Source organism: Sparus aurata, chromosome 15 (genome assembly GCF_900880675.1).
Source record: "Sparus aurata chromosome 15, fSpaAur1.1, whole genome shotgun sequence".
NCBI lineage: Eukaryota > Metazoa > Chordata > Actinopteri > Spariformes > Sparidae > Sparus > Sparus aurata.
In genome coordinates, this window is record NC_044201.1 from 26,178,352 (window position 1) to 26,193,492 (window position 15,141).

Genomic DNA, 15,141 nt, shown 5'->3' on the forward strand with positions numbered 1-15,141 from the left:
CGAACATTTCCGACTTTCTCTCCATCGCTGGTTCCGGGGTGACCGAGCCTCTCCAGCGCGCACCGGAGCGGCCCAGAGAGGAAGAACATCTGCTCGGTACAAAGTGATTTCTCTAATCTTCCTCAGAGGAACCTGCTCAGCAGCGACCTCAAACAAAACAAAACCAAAAAAAAAAAAAAAACCTCAAACGCCAATTTTAATTTATAAACACGCACAGGTCGCAGGGGAATTGAACACAGCGCAGAATAATAAGCGTTGCTAAACGCGCACCGCTCGCTGCTCAATGCGGTGATAGGGGCCACTTATGTGCAGCGCTGCAGCCGAGGGCGTGCATGCATTTCAATAAGTTTCAGAAAAATATCAGATTTATGCTTTTGGATCAGGTGTGTGCAATAAAACAATTTAAAATCCATCTGTAGAAAATAAAAACACATAAAACTAAACCTTTGAAATATTTTCCAGAGGGTCAAAAACACGCCACACGCTGCTTTCTGTGGAGTATGAAATCATAAGGACTTTATTATTGAAGACTTGGGTTATGACACTGGAATAAATAAACAGATAATAAATGTTCAACACGTAAAATGACATCTGGAGCTCTAAGTGATGGAAGCATAATTCTCTCTTCTTCAGATACAATAAATAGAAACCAAAAAAGTTTGTTGAGCCAAAAAAAAAAAAGAAAAAAAAAATGCACATGAAATGAAATGTGATGGTAGGTTCACTTACAAGAAGCAGCTTAAAAAGACAATAAATAATATATATACTTTTTTGTTTTTGACTGCATGAATCCTGACAAAAAAACAAAACAAAAAAAAAGAGGATTTTGGAAGCTGTTGGTCAGAGCAGTGATGAAAATATACAACATGAGAGTTTCTTTTTTTTTTTTTTTCCTTAAACATCTTTTCTTTTGGTAAACTGCTTTCAAGCCAAGACGATAAAAAAAAAAGCAATAGGAAAAGTTAAGATTTATGAACAGTAATGCGTTCGTTCCCCCTTTAAGATATTTTTACAAGTAAAAACTTTAAAATAATTCAAAAAGATACACAGTCAAGTAATGAAGTAGCTTGAAAAGACTGATATTATAACGACTTGTTTTTTTCCTTTTAAAAGTCCACATTGACCCCGTCATCGTCATCATCATCATCATCATCATCTCAGCGTGATGAAGAAAAAACAAAAACATCCCTCCCAGTAAACCCAGTTGTGCTGCTGTACCTCAAACCTCAGAGAAGGCTGCTGCTGCTGCTGCATCTTTACATGCAAGTATCACACCGTCTGACAGAGCCTCCACTCTTTTATTTATATTACATACATGTACCGTTCTTGGTAAAGCAAAACAAGAGTTAAAATCAAAAATAATCGTATATAAGTGGGACAGTTTGAGTCAGTATAAAGTTGGTGCAAAGGCGTCGCAGGGCCGAGTCTCTGCGGGGTAAATCTGACCGGAACAACAACCACATGGATGATAGAAACGTTTAGGAAAGCCACCATCAAATAATAATAATAATAATAATCATATCAATAATAATAATGATACATTTCTTTTATCGGCTACATTTGTTGGTTGTGTTTTTCTCTGAAATGACAATCATTGAAGCACACACTTCTCCTCTTTCTTCGCCATCTTTCCTTTGTTCTGCTCCAGCGTCCTCTCCAGGTGCTCGTCCTCCTCCTCGGCTCTGTGGAGGGCAAAGGTCAAAAGGTCAGATGTGTCTGGGAGGAGGAGGCGGGGAGGAGGTGGACACACACACACACACACACACACACACACACACACACACACACACACACACACACACACACACACACACAGGTAACACAGTTGCTGTGACGGATGCCCGTGGAGTGGCCTAGCGCCAGGGGCCGGGCCCCGACCTTTCAACCGCCTGGCACCCTGTTGGTGGACGGCGCCGCCAATCTGGATGGCATCCCACCCATGCAGGTGTGCATGCAGGATGACTGGGATGCAACGTAACATGCAACGATTTCCCAACGTCTAAGTCCACGACAGACGCCTGGATATTCCCACACTGAGACTGACTCGTGTTTGAGATGTTCTGAGGGTCACTTACTGTTTCTCCTGGGCGTCCAGGTCTCTGACCAGCGCGTCTCGCTTGTTGACCAGTATGACCAGCTCATCCAGCAGCAGCTGCTCTCGTCTCTTCTGGGCCTCCGTCTTCTGCCAATCTGCAACGACAGCAGAGGAACAAACTCCGTCAGAGCAGGAGACACGGAGGACAAACTGTTCTGACTCCTGTTCTGAAACCTTTGAGACATTTTGTACCTCGAGGACGACTTTTATTATCTTGTTCTGGAACTCGTGACGTCATGAGACAGATGAAGATTTCTACAAAGAGTCTGATCTCCTGGAGGAGAAACTTTTCTAATGACACTGTGTTTGGAGTCTGATTTAAGGACTACAGAGCTTCAACATGACAGTTTGGTTCATCTGCTGCTAACCTGCTGGAGTCTGCAGAGATGGACACAGGACCAGTTGCACGTATTGAAGAGTGTGTAGATATGACGTGTACACACACTCAGGTCAGGTTGTGTGTGTGTGTTTGCACAGTGAAATTGTGTTGACCTGAGCAAACACACTTGACAGACTGTCATGTTAATCTGCAGCGTCATGATGTACACAGAGATATGTGAGGAAACACATTCCCACAGGGACACGCTGCTCGTTTCAAGACATCAGTCGTAATTTTAAAAACACAGACGACTGTTTAAAAAGAAAGACTCAGACTGAACGGTCGATCCTGGAGTTTTACAGGAAATGTTGTAAATCTCAGTTTGAATGTGTTTGCAGTCAAAGTTTTGTCTTGATGGGTGATATGATTAAAAAGAAAAAAGATTCTAGATTTGTGTTTTTACCAAAAAAGATGAATAATTATTAAAGATTTGGTTCAACTATTGACGTTAAAGGTTCGTAAATGATCTCGGATAACGACGGAGTGAAATTCTGTTTGCTTTCACTCGTCGTTAAAAACGACCTCGTTCAGTCTTAATTATTCTAAATCTAAATAAATGTAAACATGTAAAAGTCACCTCACATGCAAACAGCTGCATAAACAAACAAACAGGTGATCCCCTGACTCCGTCGCTCAGTTCTCCAGGGTCTTTGCAGGAAGGGGCCCCACAGGGCCCCACAGGGCCCCACAGGGTCCCACAGGGTCCAGGTGGGACCCCGATCCAAATCCCCTCAGCCTCTCCCTGGAGGGGAGGAGGAGGGATGCCCACAGGAGAGCACTCACTCCCCCTGGGGCTCAAATATCCGCCTGGCGCCCTTGGCTCCACATTCACCCAACACCAGGGCAGCGCTGCTCCCTCCCTCCCTCCCTACCTCCCTCCCCCACCCCCTCACCCTGAAGACTGCTCAGAGAATGATGTCATTTTTAACAATTACATAAAAACATTCATTTGATAAAATAAGCTTCAACCTTATTTTACAAGTGCCACAAAAAGCAGGTTAGCATCATCTTTAATCCAGCTGATGTGACGTTCAGATTCAGAAACACGCCAGGCAGGAAACCTGCAGCTCCTCCTGAGCTCAGTGTGAGAATGTGTCGCCCTCCGTCTCCATCGCTTCACGTTTAAATATAAATAAATAAATCTGCTCCGTCCCAGAGAGGATTCAAAACACAACTTCTGTGGCGCGTAGGCAACTTCACCCCTCTATCAATATTTAACCGCCTATTGATCGAGAATAAAAGGGATGTTGTAAAATGTCAGTCCCAAAATAAGCGTGGCTTTATTAAAAATAAATACCCCCCCTCTCATTGAGTCAAATTGCCGCAGTCAGGCGGTGTACGTGTGTGTGCATGTGTGTGTGTCACGCTGGGCCCAGTGTGTTTGTCCTGAAAGGTCTGCGCTCTCTTCATTGGCCCCGCTCGTCCCTTTGAAGTCGACCACAGAGCGAAATGAACACAGTCCCAATATTTGGCTCTCTACGTTCTCCTCTTCCTCTCCTTCCTTCTTTCTTCCTTTTTTTTTTCTCAGGGAAGCAAATTTACTTTCCTCAGGCTTCCGTGGGGGATCGACAAACACTTCAGAACTGCCAAATATGTCCAAACCTGCATCTGAAGAGGGTTTTTGTTTCATCTTTAAAAACAAGAGGCGGTTCAGAGAGCAGAGAAATCAAGACAAAATGTGTCGAAGTGTAGAAAAAGGAAGAGAAGTCATGAGTCATCGTGTGAGTCATCATCTTTAGATAATTGTGAGGCAGGAATGTGCGTTTCCATATCTGCCATAACTCCCACAATCCTCTCTCTCGAGAAGGCCGGCCCACAGAAGGAGGGTTCAGGAAGAGAGGGGGGGGGGAAACTTCCCACAAAAACACAGAGAGGTATGTTAAAAAGAAAAAAAAAAATCCTGCCCTCCTTCAGAGCCAAAAAGCCAAAGTCCTGGTGGAGGAGGAGGGAGGTGGTGGTGGTGGTGGTGGTGGTGGGGGGGTTCCTGCTGTCAATCACATGTCGTAGAGTCCCGCCCCCCTCATTAGGAAGGTAAACAATAAAGAGAGCCGATGAGAGACGTGACCAGGCAACACCAGAGCAGGGCAGGCTGGGTAACCAGACACCCAGGAACAAACAAAACACCCTGCAGCCACTCAGCTACCCCCCCCACACCCTCCCACCCTCCACATGAACCCCGCCTCCCCCATCAGAGAGAGAGAGAGAGGGAGGGAGGGAGAGAGAGGTTAAAGACTTAGAGGAGTGTGTACAACTCACATGGTGGGTGCGTATTCAGATAACCCTCGCCGTGCACGCCAACGGTAACCATGTGAGTCTGCACAAGGCACACAAGAATGCGCTGGTTCAAATCCCCATGAACCCCTCCCCGCCCGCTCTCTGCGACGCTAAATTTATTCAAGAGAGCAAACTGGTCCAAAGCTTCGTTCTCTCACAGCGAGGAGAGACGGGCATCTATCTGTCTCTCTCTCTCTCCTCTCTCGTTTCCTGTCTCACACACATCGGAGAGATCTGATCCGCAGCTTCTCGTACATTCAGACGTTTACGAACGCGATCTATAAACTTATTCTGCTTCATTTTGTCGTTGTTGTTTTCCTTCTCGTCCTCTCTGCCTCTTGTTCTGGTATAAAAGGCCTCTGAAAGCTGGTTTTGGCCGAGGTCCAAGTGGAGTCAAGAGACAAAAAGTGTCACCAGAGATGAAGGAAGTCGACAGGACGGGAAAAATGGCGGATAAATAGAAATTATCTCAAAGGCAACGAGGAGAGCGTTTGTCTGTCACGTCACGTGGAAACGACGAAAAGTTAAACAAAAACGAAGTGTTAAAAACTTCTCTTTGTGTCAACAATTAATATTTAAAGGAAATCAGATGATATTCTATATTTTCTCTATTTCCTCAATGTCAACAAAACCTAGAAAAAAAACCCCAAAATGTGAGAAGCACCAGGATTTAGCCAAAGCCCAACATGAACCAGGGATCGATCGATGTGATTTAAGTCCGGGCTGATACTGATATCGACTAAATAACCGATATCTGGAACTGATATATATTTGCAGTAAAAATAAAAACAATTGTGTCAAAATAGAATGACTTCACATTTTGTCAGTGAAATTCCTTTTTAAAACAAGAAAAATCAATCTTCAATAATTCAATCATAAATCATTAGGTGCATAAATAATCTCCCTGTCGTAATATAGTTTGGAATCTGTAATATATCCACACATCCGATATACAACACGGTTTTTGTCAGAAGTTCATCTGTCAGCCATGGTTAAGTATCTTTGAATAACTGGAAAGATGTCCGTTTGTCTTCAGGAAATCAATATTGGACTGTTTGTTAACGAGCTTCACAGCATCTTCGAGTCACTCGTGAGGAAATTCACGATTGTCTTGATAATAAAAATCCACTCCGATCAACTCATCAACTTATTACAGTGTTTTTTTTCCTCCCATCTCTAACAGACAACCACTTAAAAATGCAAGAAAACCACTGTTGATGAGGCAGTTTTGATTATCAGCTCTCCTGAATCACAATTCATAGGAAAACTTCTTTAAACAGACGGCTCTTAAAAAAGTTTATTCTTCTAACTTTCTGCCACACAGGCAGATCGGACAGTCGACAATCCAGAACCTGAAGCATGAATCTAAACAAAGCTGCACATTTTCAAACACCTGTTCCACCAGATGTGACAACAACCAGCATATAAAACCGCGTTAGCTCCACAACAGGAGGCACTTGTTCCATAAAGTCCCATCTTCTGCGGAGTGGCGAGAATATTCACATTTACTTTATCTTGTGAGAGCCCAAAAAGCCGCACAAACAAGCTTAATGCAAACAAATACATTTCCCTAAATTCCCCCAAAACTCCAGTCAACAAACTCGTGGAACGAAACTACTTGTTATCGGCGGTTCCAGTCAACTAGCAACCCTGAAAGAGTTGGCGACATCATCAAAAGTCGCCCATGTGATAGGATTCCATAGTGCACCTAATCAATCAGGGTCTGTGGCGCGCCGCCCCGATGTGTTACAAAGCCCAAATAGATTTACAAATGGGAAGTGTGTGTGTGTGTGTGTGTGTTTGTGTGTGTCGGGGGTGTGGAGAGGGATAAGCTCCTGCATAGGATTACATATTGATTTTAAACATATAAAAAAGCTTATCATATCAAACCGTAACAGGAAAAACTCTGGGACCCGGCTATGCATAAATCCCTTTTAGATGGCGAGAGGGCGTCCACTTTAAAACACACACACACACACACAAACACACACACAAACACACACACAGGTCTTCGAAGGGAGCCAAGACACAGCTTTGTGTGTGTGCATACATAGGTGTGAATCGGTAAGCAGATAAAGAGGGCATAGTGGATCAATTTTGTGGCAGGGAGATGAGAGTGTGGCATACAGATGGCATTTTCTCACCTGGCATCAGACCAAGCAGGTACACGGACGTGGTTATCACTGAGCATGCTCGCAAACAACGTCGACGCTGGTCTGAGAGCCTCCGCCCGACCTCCAACTGTTCTATTCTGCAACAGCTGCACATTTAACCAAACTTCTTCTAACACCGCGCTGATGAAAACAATCGTCTCCTTTTTCCGTTTATCCTCAGAGGCCTGAATGACGTCGGCCACATGGATCCATGACCGCTCTGATGTTAAAGGATAGGTTCACCCAAAAATTAAAATTCTGTCATTATCTACTCAACATCATGCTGATGAAAAGTCAGGTGAAGTTTTGTAGTCCATAAAACTGTGTAAGCTAACAAACTTCCTCTCAGCAACTCCTGTATGTTCCTGTAACTCGGTCATGTGTGCTTCACTCTTCTACCTCATAAAACATCTGAAAAAAAAAAGTTTAGAGGAATTTGTTGTTTAGCAGAATATCATCTTCAGAGATGATTTCAGAGGGAATCCTCTCCTCCCGACTCCTCTTTCCACCTCAAAGCACTCTTCATCCTCTCCTCCTCTCATCCTCCCTCTCATGTGTCTGAGTGTCGTGCAGCTGAAGTCAGCAACACAAATGCAGAAGAAAACGTCATGAGTCATTCGTTTTTTCTCTCTCTCTCTCTGTTCTGGTCTGAAGCTGTAACGGAGACTGGGCCCGGGAGCTAAAGCCAGCAGGTAATTCAACTCTTTTTTTTTTATCTCTCATAGAACCTCAAGATGTTTGAACTAATTTACAGACTATTCTTGACATTTATTCCCATGTCAGAATGCAACGTCATCTTAAAAGCTTTTTATTTTAAGTGGAATGGATGTTAACTGTTAGCATTGGTAGCCAGTTTGCTCTAGAGCACATGTGGGTCTACTGAGAGGTAGAGCGATGTGTGTGTGTGTGTGTGTGTCAGGGCAGGTGTATCTTAGTGATGTGTGTTTTTTTTCTCTGCTCGGACTCACAGTGCATCTCTCTCTCTCTCTGTGTCATCGACTGGCCAACCAAATCAGCAATTACTCGCACGCCCGACCATCGCTCAATGGACCTGCCCAAGCACCAAATAAGAGCTGGGGAGATGGCCGCCGTATACACACACACACACACACACACACACACACAAACACACACACACACACACACACACACACTCGCTGATACACACGCTTGGAAAAAGACTTGCACACAGGTGGACACACAAACACACCTGTGAGATGTAAACACGCAGATCCAAACCAACAGATCCTCTCACAAACACACACACAAACACACACACACACACACACACACACACACACACACACACACACACACACACACACACACACACTCTCCCCAGCAGCTCAGAACTATCTGTGGCTGCTACAGAAAGGTAGAGCCTGTGAATGTTAAGTGCCTCCCTTAGGGAGGAAAATAAGGCCGGCTGATAAGTTAGTCAGCTGCAAATCCAACAAGTCCACATGAAGGCAGAGGGGAGAGCGGTGACACGACACACACCACCTCTCCACCTCGCCTCGCACTTTATCTCTGCTCTTTCACTTCCACACACACAAAGAGAGGAGCAGGCGCACACACACACACGATACACGTCCGATATATGAGGAGAATATGCAGAGGAAACACACAGACACACATGGAAAAACACTAAAAACCCAGAGAAAGAAAACACTCATCTGAACCAGAGAAACTGAACTCCTCCCTTTCGACTCGAGCTGTGGACGCGCCGCAGCTCGATAAAAATAAATAAATAAAATGGCCATGCGAAGACAGAGGGAATCAACCTGGACGCAGGCAGCGTGGCGCCGTCTGCAGCTCCTGCTCGGCTACGCATGTCTGCTCCCCCCCTCCACCCGGCCCACCTCCTTTCTTGCTAATTACAATTGATTTATTATGGACCAGGTATCTTATCAGGTGCCCGGTGAAATTACAATGGGTGTCCGAAGGCTGCGAGGAGAAAGGAGGAGGGGGGGCGGCGGTGGTCAATGTCGAATGGCAAAATCAATTAGCATTGATTGGCAAAAGGTTCATTTTGCCAAAGAGGACGCAGTCGAAGAGGATTAAACTTCCCTGGCCCCCTGACAACTTTGATACGACACAATGGCTGCTTTTCTGGCTGCGGTATAGTTAACAAGCTTTCAATAATATAACCGCATTTCTTTTTCTTTTTTTTTTTATTACCTCGCAAACCAATGTGGCCACGGCTAGATTTCAAATCAGGCATCGGCTAGTCGAGGTGTAGCAACGAAACAGATAGCATTGATCAAGTATCAGGCAGTGAAATCCCCTCGCAAAGCTCGCATCTTAATCCTCATCAAGAAGCTGACGCAGAATTCAAATTATCCTGCTTTGGGCTCCTGATGAAGGCTGGACAACAGCTGGACGAGGAAACAATAGAGGTGGAGACGCTTTGCTAGAACTCAAACAACCCTGACAGGAGCTTTACCTTCTTTTATCACCAGAGAAGAGAAAATAAACTTCATCTGTAGCAGTTTGTCTTATCAAGTCGCCATTTTGGCAACTAACACAAACATTATTGGATGTTCTGGAAATAAATGCAGGAGGATTTATAAAATCCAGACTCCCTGATGGATCGTTGCTTATTTCACTTCACATTTGCAGCTTCACAATCCAGCAGATTTTTTTGAAGACGGGAGCAATTGTTGATTAAAAGTGGAAGTATTTGTTTGTCAAAATGCATGTAATGACAAAGATCTTGTGACATCATGACGGAGACAGGAAACATCTTTGTTATGTGACACCTGCAGACTGCACATTAAATCCAAAGACCTCCTGAGTGTGTATTCATGTGTGTGTGTTTCTTACCCTCGATGGCCAGCATGGCTCTCAGCTCTCTGTTCAGCAGTTCGAAGCGTCTCTCCAGATCGTGCTCTTTCTCCCTGTGGCAAGTTAGAAAGAGAGGCAGAGCGAGAGAGAGGAGCAAAAACACACACACAACAAAGTTCATCAATATGTTAATGACTAAATCATTAAGCACTTAAAGAAACCTGCAATAAACATCGATTCAGCTACTCGCCTGGACCTTCTCCGGCTTCGCATTAATCTACTGCACATAACTGATACACATACTGCGCTAACACAGCCCTGGGTGAATGTGTGTGAGTGTGCGAGGAAGGTGAATAAAAGGAAAAACGAGGCAGGTGGCGAAAATGAGAAATAAAACAAAACGAGTTGAAGGAGAAAGACAAAGAAATTAATGTGCATCTAAGAACATGCAATGAGCGTGTGTGGTAATATATGTGTGTGTGTGTGTGTGGCACAAATTGAATTCTTTCCTCTTTCAGCCATATTAAAAAATGAGCTTATTCGGTCCCTAATAGAATTTGTCCTTCACAGGCGCCTTTTTTCTTCGCCTCCACAAAGAGAGAACAGAAAGGGCTAATAATCAGCCCTTCTGTCAATTGGCCACTTTAAAAGCCTCCCCTTTCCCACGATATAATGTGATTATGAATACTTCAATCTCTCCACTCACACACTTTGAAATCCCAACAGCCGCAAATGAAGAAAAAAGGCTGTGCGCGCGCATGTGTGTGTGTGTGTGTGTGTGTGTGTGTGTGTGCGTCTCCACCTGTCGCAGCTGACCACATACAAAGAGACTAGCGATAGAGTGATGATCGCCACATTTCTATTGATTTCATATCCCGTCCACATGTAAATCAATGAGCGGATAGACAGAGGGGGTGAATGGAGTGGAAGGAACACTCCCACCCCGCGTGGCTTCAACGAGTTTGATCAGACGTGTGAACAGAAGTGTGATGTTTTTCTGGTTTTTAATGCTTCTCAGTGCGCGAAGAAATATAGAAAACAAACTGCATCTATTCTGCTCACTCTACCTAAAGAAAATGGTTTACAGTAGCTAGCTATCTGAATAAAACTGCATGAATCCTGTGAAAATAACTCGAGGGGTTGTTCAGAACAGGACATAGTGGATGTAAAATAAAAATAATAAAGCATGTGAAGGTCACAGATTAATCCGGAATATACGTACAGCAGGGAGAGTTGGTTCTGTCTTCTGATGAGTGCGTTCTTCTTGTTGACCAACATGAACCACTCCTGCATCATCGCCTCCTCCTCCTCCTTGTTGTTACCTGGAAAAAACACAAATAAAGAAAGAAAAACACAGGGTTAACACACCGTTTTAATAATATCACAAGCTATTAGTATTAATTCCTCGGTTGTTTCTAGAGCCCGATTGAAACTGGATTTTTGTTGTTAGAGAGTAAAAAAAAGTAAGTATTCATCAACAGTCGATATCTTTGAACATAAACATAATATAGACATAAAAAGACAATTTTGCAGCTATTACTCAGATGTGGATACGTAGAAAAATACGTAAAGATACGTATGTAAAGGAGGCAGGATATTTACAGTTTACGCTCTGTTTTAGTGCCTGTCTTTTTAAGGCCCGCCCTCAAGAACGTCTAGTCTCCTCTGATTGGTCAGCTCACACACACCTGAGCCAGCAACACTGAGGGCAGGGCAGCTGTATCAGCTAAACCAGATCTTTTATATAATATGACCCCCTTTACAATTACAAATGACTCTCAGTATCTTTTTCTGGATTATGTAAAAAACGTTAAAGATTAGAAAAGATACATTTGTGTTTTTGTTGGCTGAAAATATCAGCAAACGATATACCAGTCAGGTTGTTGTTCTTTTCACCCGTTCAAAGTCATAAATCAGATGTTTACAATTTAATACAAAGCTTAAATAATGTATAAAATCATCTGTCATAAAAGGTGAGTTTTAACTTGAGTGTGTGTGTAAGTATAAAGCATACAGGCACACACACACACTCAAAAGAGATGAAGCAGATAAATGACTCAGTTAAGTCTTTCCGTCACTGCAGAGTCAGTATGTCCACCAGATATTTATATGTGTGTGTGTGTGTGTGTGTGTGTGTGTGTGTGTGTGTGAATACACTGCTCGCTTATGTTCCCGGTGTAAACATACACATACTTCACACCATGCCTTCACAACGTCAATACGGCTTCAACCGGGGCGGGATTAACTCAGCGATTACCGTCGAGCACCTTTACAGAGTCGAGCCTCTCACTGTAGGGCAATACATATCCCACCAATCACTCAGCGGGCCTTCAAAAAAACCACGTCTCTGGTTCTCTCTGACGCTTAGTGTAATACCTGCTCAACACACACAGGAGAGCTAGCACCGGCTCAGATGCATGGCTAATGTAAGCTTCGCCCATGCCTGGGGCTAGAGCTCTATGCTGTAACTTACTTACAGGGTACAACTGATACGGACACAGCGCATTGAACGGAAAACTTCAAGTGTTACAACAACGACAAGAGAAGCCTCCAGCTGTGTGTGTGTGACAACAACCGGGCCTCTGTGTTGGCTGCATAAATGTACTGGAAAAATAATAATTCAGATGGTAGTTGGGTTATTTTAGGCGCCATTTTAAAGCAATTTCGTTGAGCAAGTTCATGACAAATACATACTTTACAGTGTTTTTTTTTACATTATCAAGGCTGGTAAAAAGCAGTAAGATAGGCCCTTAATTTCAATTATGATCTGTTGACACTAGAGTTGCACGATTAATTGAAATATTACTAAAAATACTATGTTGAGAAGCTGCATTTTTGATGAAGGTAAAATGTGTAAGAAGGCATCATTGTGATGGAGTGCTGCAGTGTTGCAGAGATGCCCTGCTCTACGAATCTTGTCCTCGAGACGTAAGAAAATGTGACTGTTTGATACAGATGTCCCCAAAATGTCACATATCAGTTTTTCAACAGTTTTTTCACGGAAAAATGAAAATTGGAATATAAATATGATCATTCCTGCTAGATATGATTCATATCGCTCTTAAATCATCTGTGTAAATCATCAAAACATGTTGGTGATCATATATCATGTTTTGTTTTTAACATTGGTGCAGCACTAGTTAGGACTAAAAACAAGAAAAAATCTTCAATTATACATATCAATTAACACGAAATGTATGTAGTTGTTGTTATTCTTTCTAAGACCAACACTCTCATACAACCTATTACAGACTTGACTTGCATGTGAGTTGATGAGATGGAGACACTAGAGCTGCAACAGTAGTTTGATTAATTGATCAGTTAATCGAAGGACATTCATTTCCAACTATTTCCATTTTTTTGTCGAGCAAAAATTTCAACCATTTACTTGTTTTAGCTTCTTCAATGTGAGGATTTTCTGCTCTTCTTTGTGTTTTGAATCGTTGGTCGGACTAGAGAAGAAATCTGAAGACGTCACGTTGGGCTCCGGGGAACTGTGATGAAGGTTTTTGACATTTTTTTTCAGAGTGAATGATCAATCAATTAATGGTGGAGATAACTGGCAGATTAATCGATCATGAAAATAATAATTAGTTGCAGCTCTGAACTGGAATGACTCTCATCAGAGAGCATCTCAAGGCCCAATTCTCCTCTTTACTTCAATCAATCTGGATCCAATATCAAATAAAACATATTAAAATCTGATTTGATTAATCAGTTAATTGTGAAAATAATCAGCAGATTATCAGTGACAAAGAATCACTCATCAGTTTGACCAATCAATGATGAAAACAATCGTTACTTGCAGCCCCCGTAGACCCGTCAGAGTGTTTTGGTGAAGTGCGGTTACGTGTCTATTAAAGCTATAAAATAGTTTCTTTTGTGAATCGTGTTCTTCTTTTTCGTCTCATTGTGTGAATAAACTGCTGCGGTCAGTTCACTTCTCACTGTTTACGTCTAGAACTGGGATATGAGCTTCGTGGCACTAGAGGCCATTTAAACAGCGACAGCAGCATTAATCTGACACTTAGTTCGTCTGTGAAGAGAAGTAATGGATGAAAACAGAGGACGCCAGATGAAAGATCGTCTTAAGGCTTATGTTATTATCTCTCGCTGTTTTTTCTCCCTTTCTCAAGAGGGAGGTTTAATAGCTGGGACGCCACGACAGGCATCATAACAGAATTAACACTAAGAGGACATTTCATACAACTTATTTATTAATTGGGGGTCCTTTGAATAATAAGAATGGCAGTGTTGTGCTGTACAGTGGAGGAAGATCATGTATTCTGTCATTCATTGCCTGGAAAATGTGGCTTTTGGACTCCTTTTTGATGAATTCAAATATGAATGATGTAATGCTTTAAGCTCACTATACTTGTGCCTTTCCTGTCTGTCTTCTCGTATACGATTGTGTGCAGACCTTCAATACATTATCAACTAAAAACAATGGGTTCGACGCTTTATGGGCGTCTGAATATCATCACAAAACCAAGAGAAATGCGCGCACACACACACACACACACACACACACACACACACACACACACACACACACACACACACACACACACACACACACACACACCACGGCTCATTGCAGAGGAGAGGGAGTATCGGGCCGCAGTGTCACCGACGACAAAAGGCAGCAGGCGTGTGGATGTGTGCGCGGACACCGGTGAGTGTGTGGACATTTGTGATACTCTGAGCCAGCAGATGTATGTAATTTCATTTAGGAGGGTGGAGTAGGGAAGGGGGGAGCGCCAGAGAAAAAAAGAGAGAGCGAATGAAAGAAAGCTTCAGGATTTAGCGGAATCGGGGGCTCGTGGATTACTGTAGTCAACTTTGAAACGGACGACACTCGGAGGGGGGATAAAGCCGGCGCTGACAGGTCATTGTGCTGCCTCGAAGTCAAATAAAACAAGCAAATAATAATGGCAAATATTAAGCTCCTGTGACATTGTGGCGAGGCGGGCTGGAAGACGAGGAGGGATTATAAAGCTATATCCCCCACCGCTAGCCAGCCAGCAGCTACCAGCCAACCACCGGCCGCATTTTATGAAAGGAGGGAGGGGAGGCGAAGGGAGGGAGAGGAAGGAGAGGAGGAGAGGAAAGAGAGAAAGGCAGGGAGGTCAGAGGAAAGGTAGGGGAGGAGAAAAGGAGGAAAGATGATGAGAAAATGGTGAATGTGGAAGGGAAATGGGATGACTGGAGGAGGGAGGGAATGAGGGCGAGCAGGTGAGCGAATTCAAAGAAGAGACGGAGAGAAGGGGATGGAGGGAGGACGAGTGGCGCAGGACGCTCGACAGCTGCTCAGCATCCTCCTCCCTTCACTCAACCTCTCCAGAGCTGAACTCTCACCTCAAGATACTACCTGACTGATGGAGAGACGGCGTGCGTCTGCAGCGTTTTCTGACTGATTCTTTACTGAGTCTAAGGTTTATTGTTGATTTCTC

At 43.5% G+C, this 15,141-nt stretch overlaps 1 protein-coding gene across 6 annotated transcripts in view; it reads right to left on the minus strand.

Annotated features, from left to right (window-relative positions):
- Positions 1-488: 488 nt before the first annotated feature.
- The window catches only part of ehbp1 (EH domain binding protein 1), a 149,825-nt gene continuing 135,172 nt past the window's right edge, over positions 489-15,141 (minus strand). For all 6 annotated transcript variants that reach the window (XM_030441823.1, XM_030441822.1, XM_030441821.1 and 3 more), the window contains 4 exons: positions 10,911-11,010; positions 9,728-9,801; positions 2,076-2,190; positions 489-1,682 (listed from right to left, as the gene is read on the minus strand). In XM_030441823.1, coding sequence (XP_030297683.1) covers positions 1,592-1,682; positions 2,076-2,190; positions 9,728-9,801; positions 10,911-11,010 — 380 coding nt within the window. In that variant the 3' untranslated portion in view covers positions 489-1,591. The remainder of the gene's footprint in view (positions 1,683-2,075; positions 2,191-9,727; positions 9,802-10,910; positions 11,011-15,141) is intronic.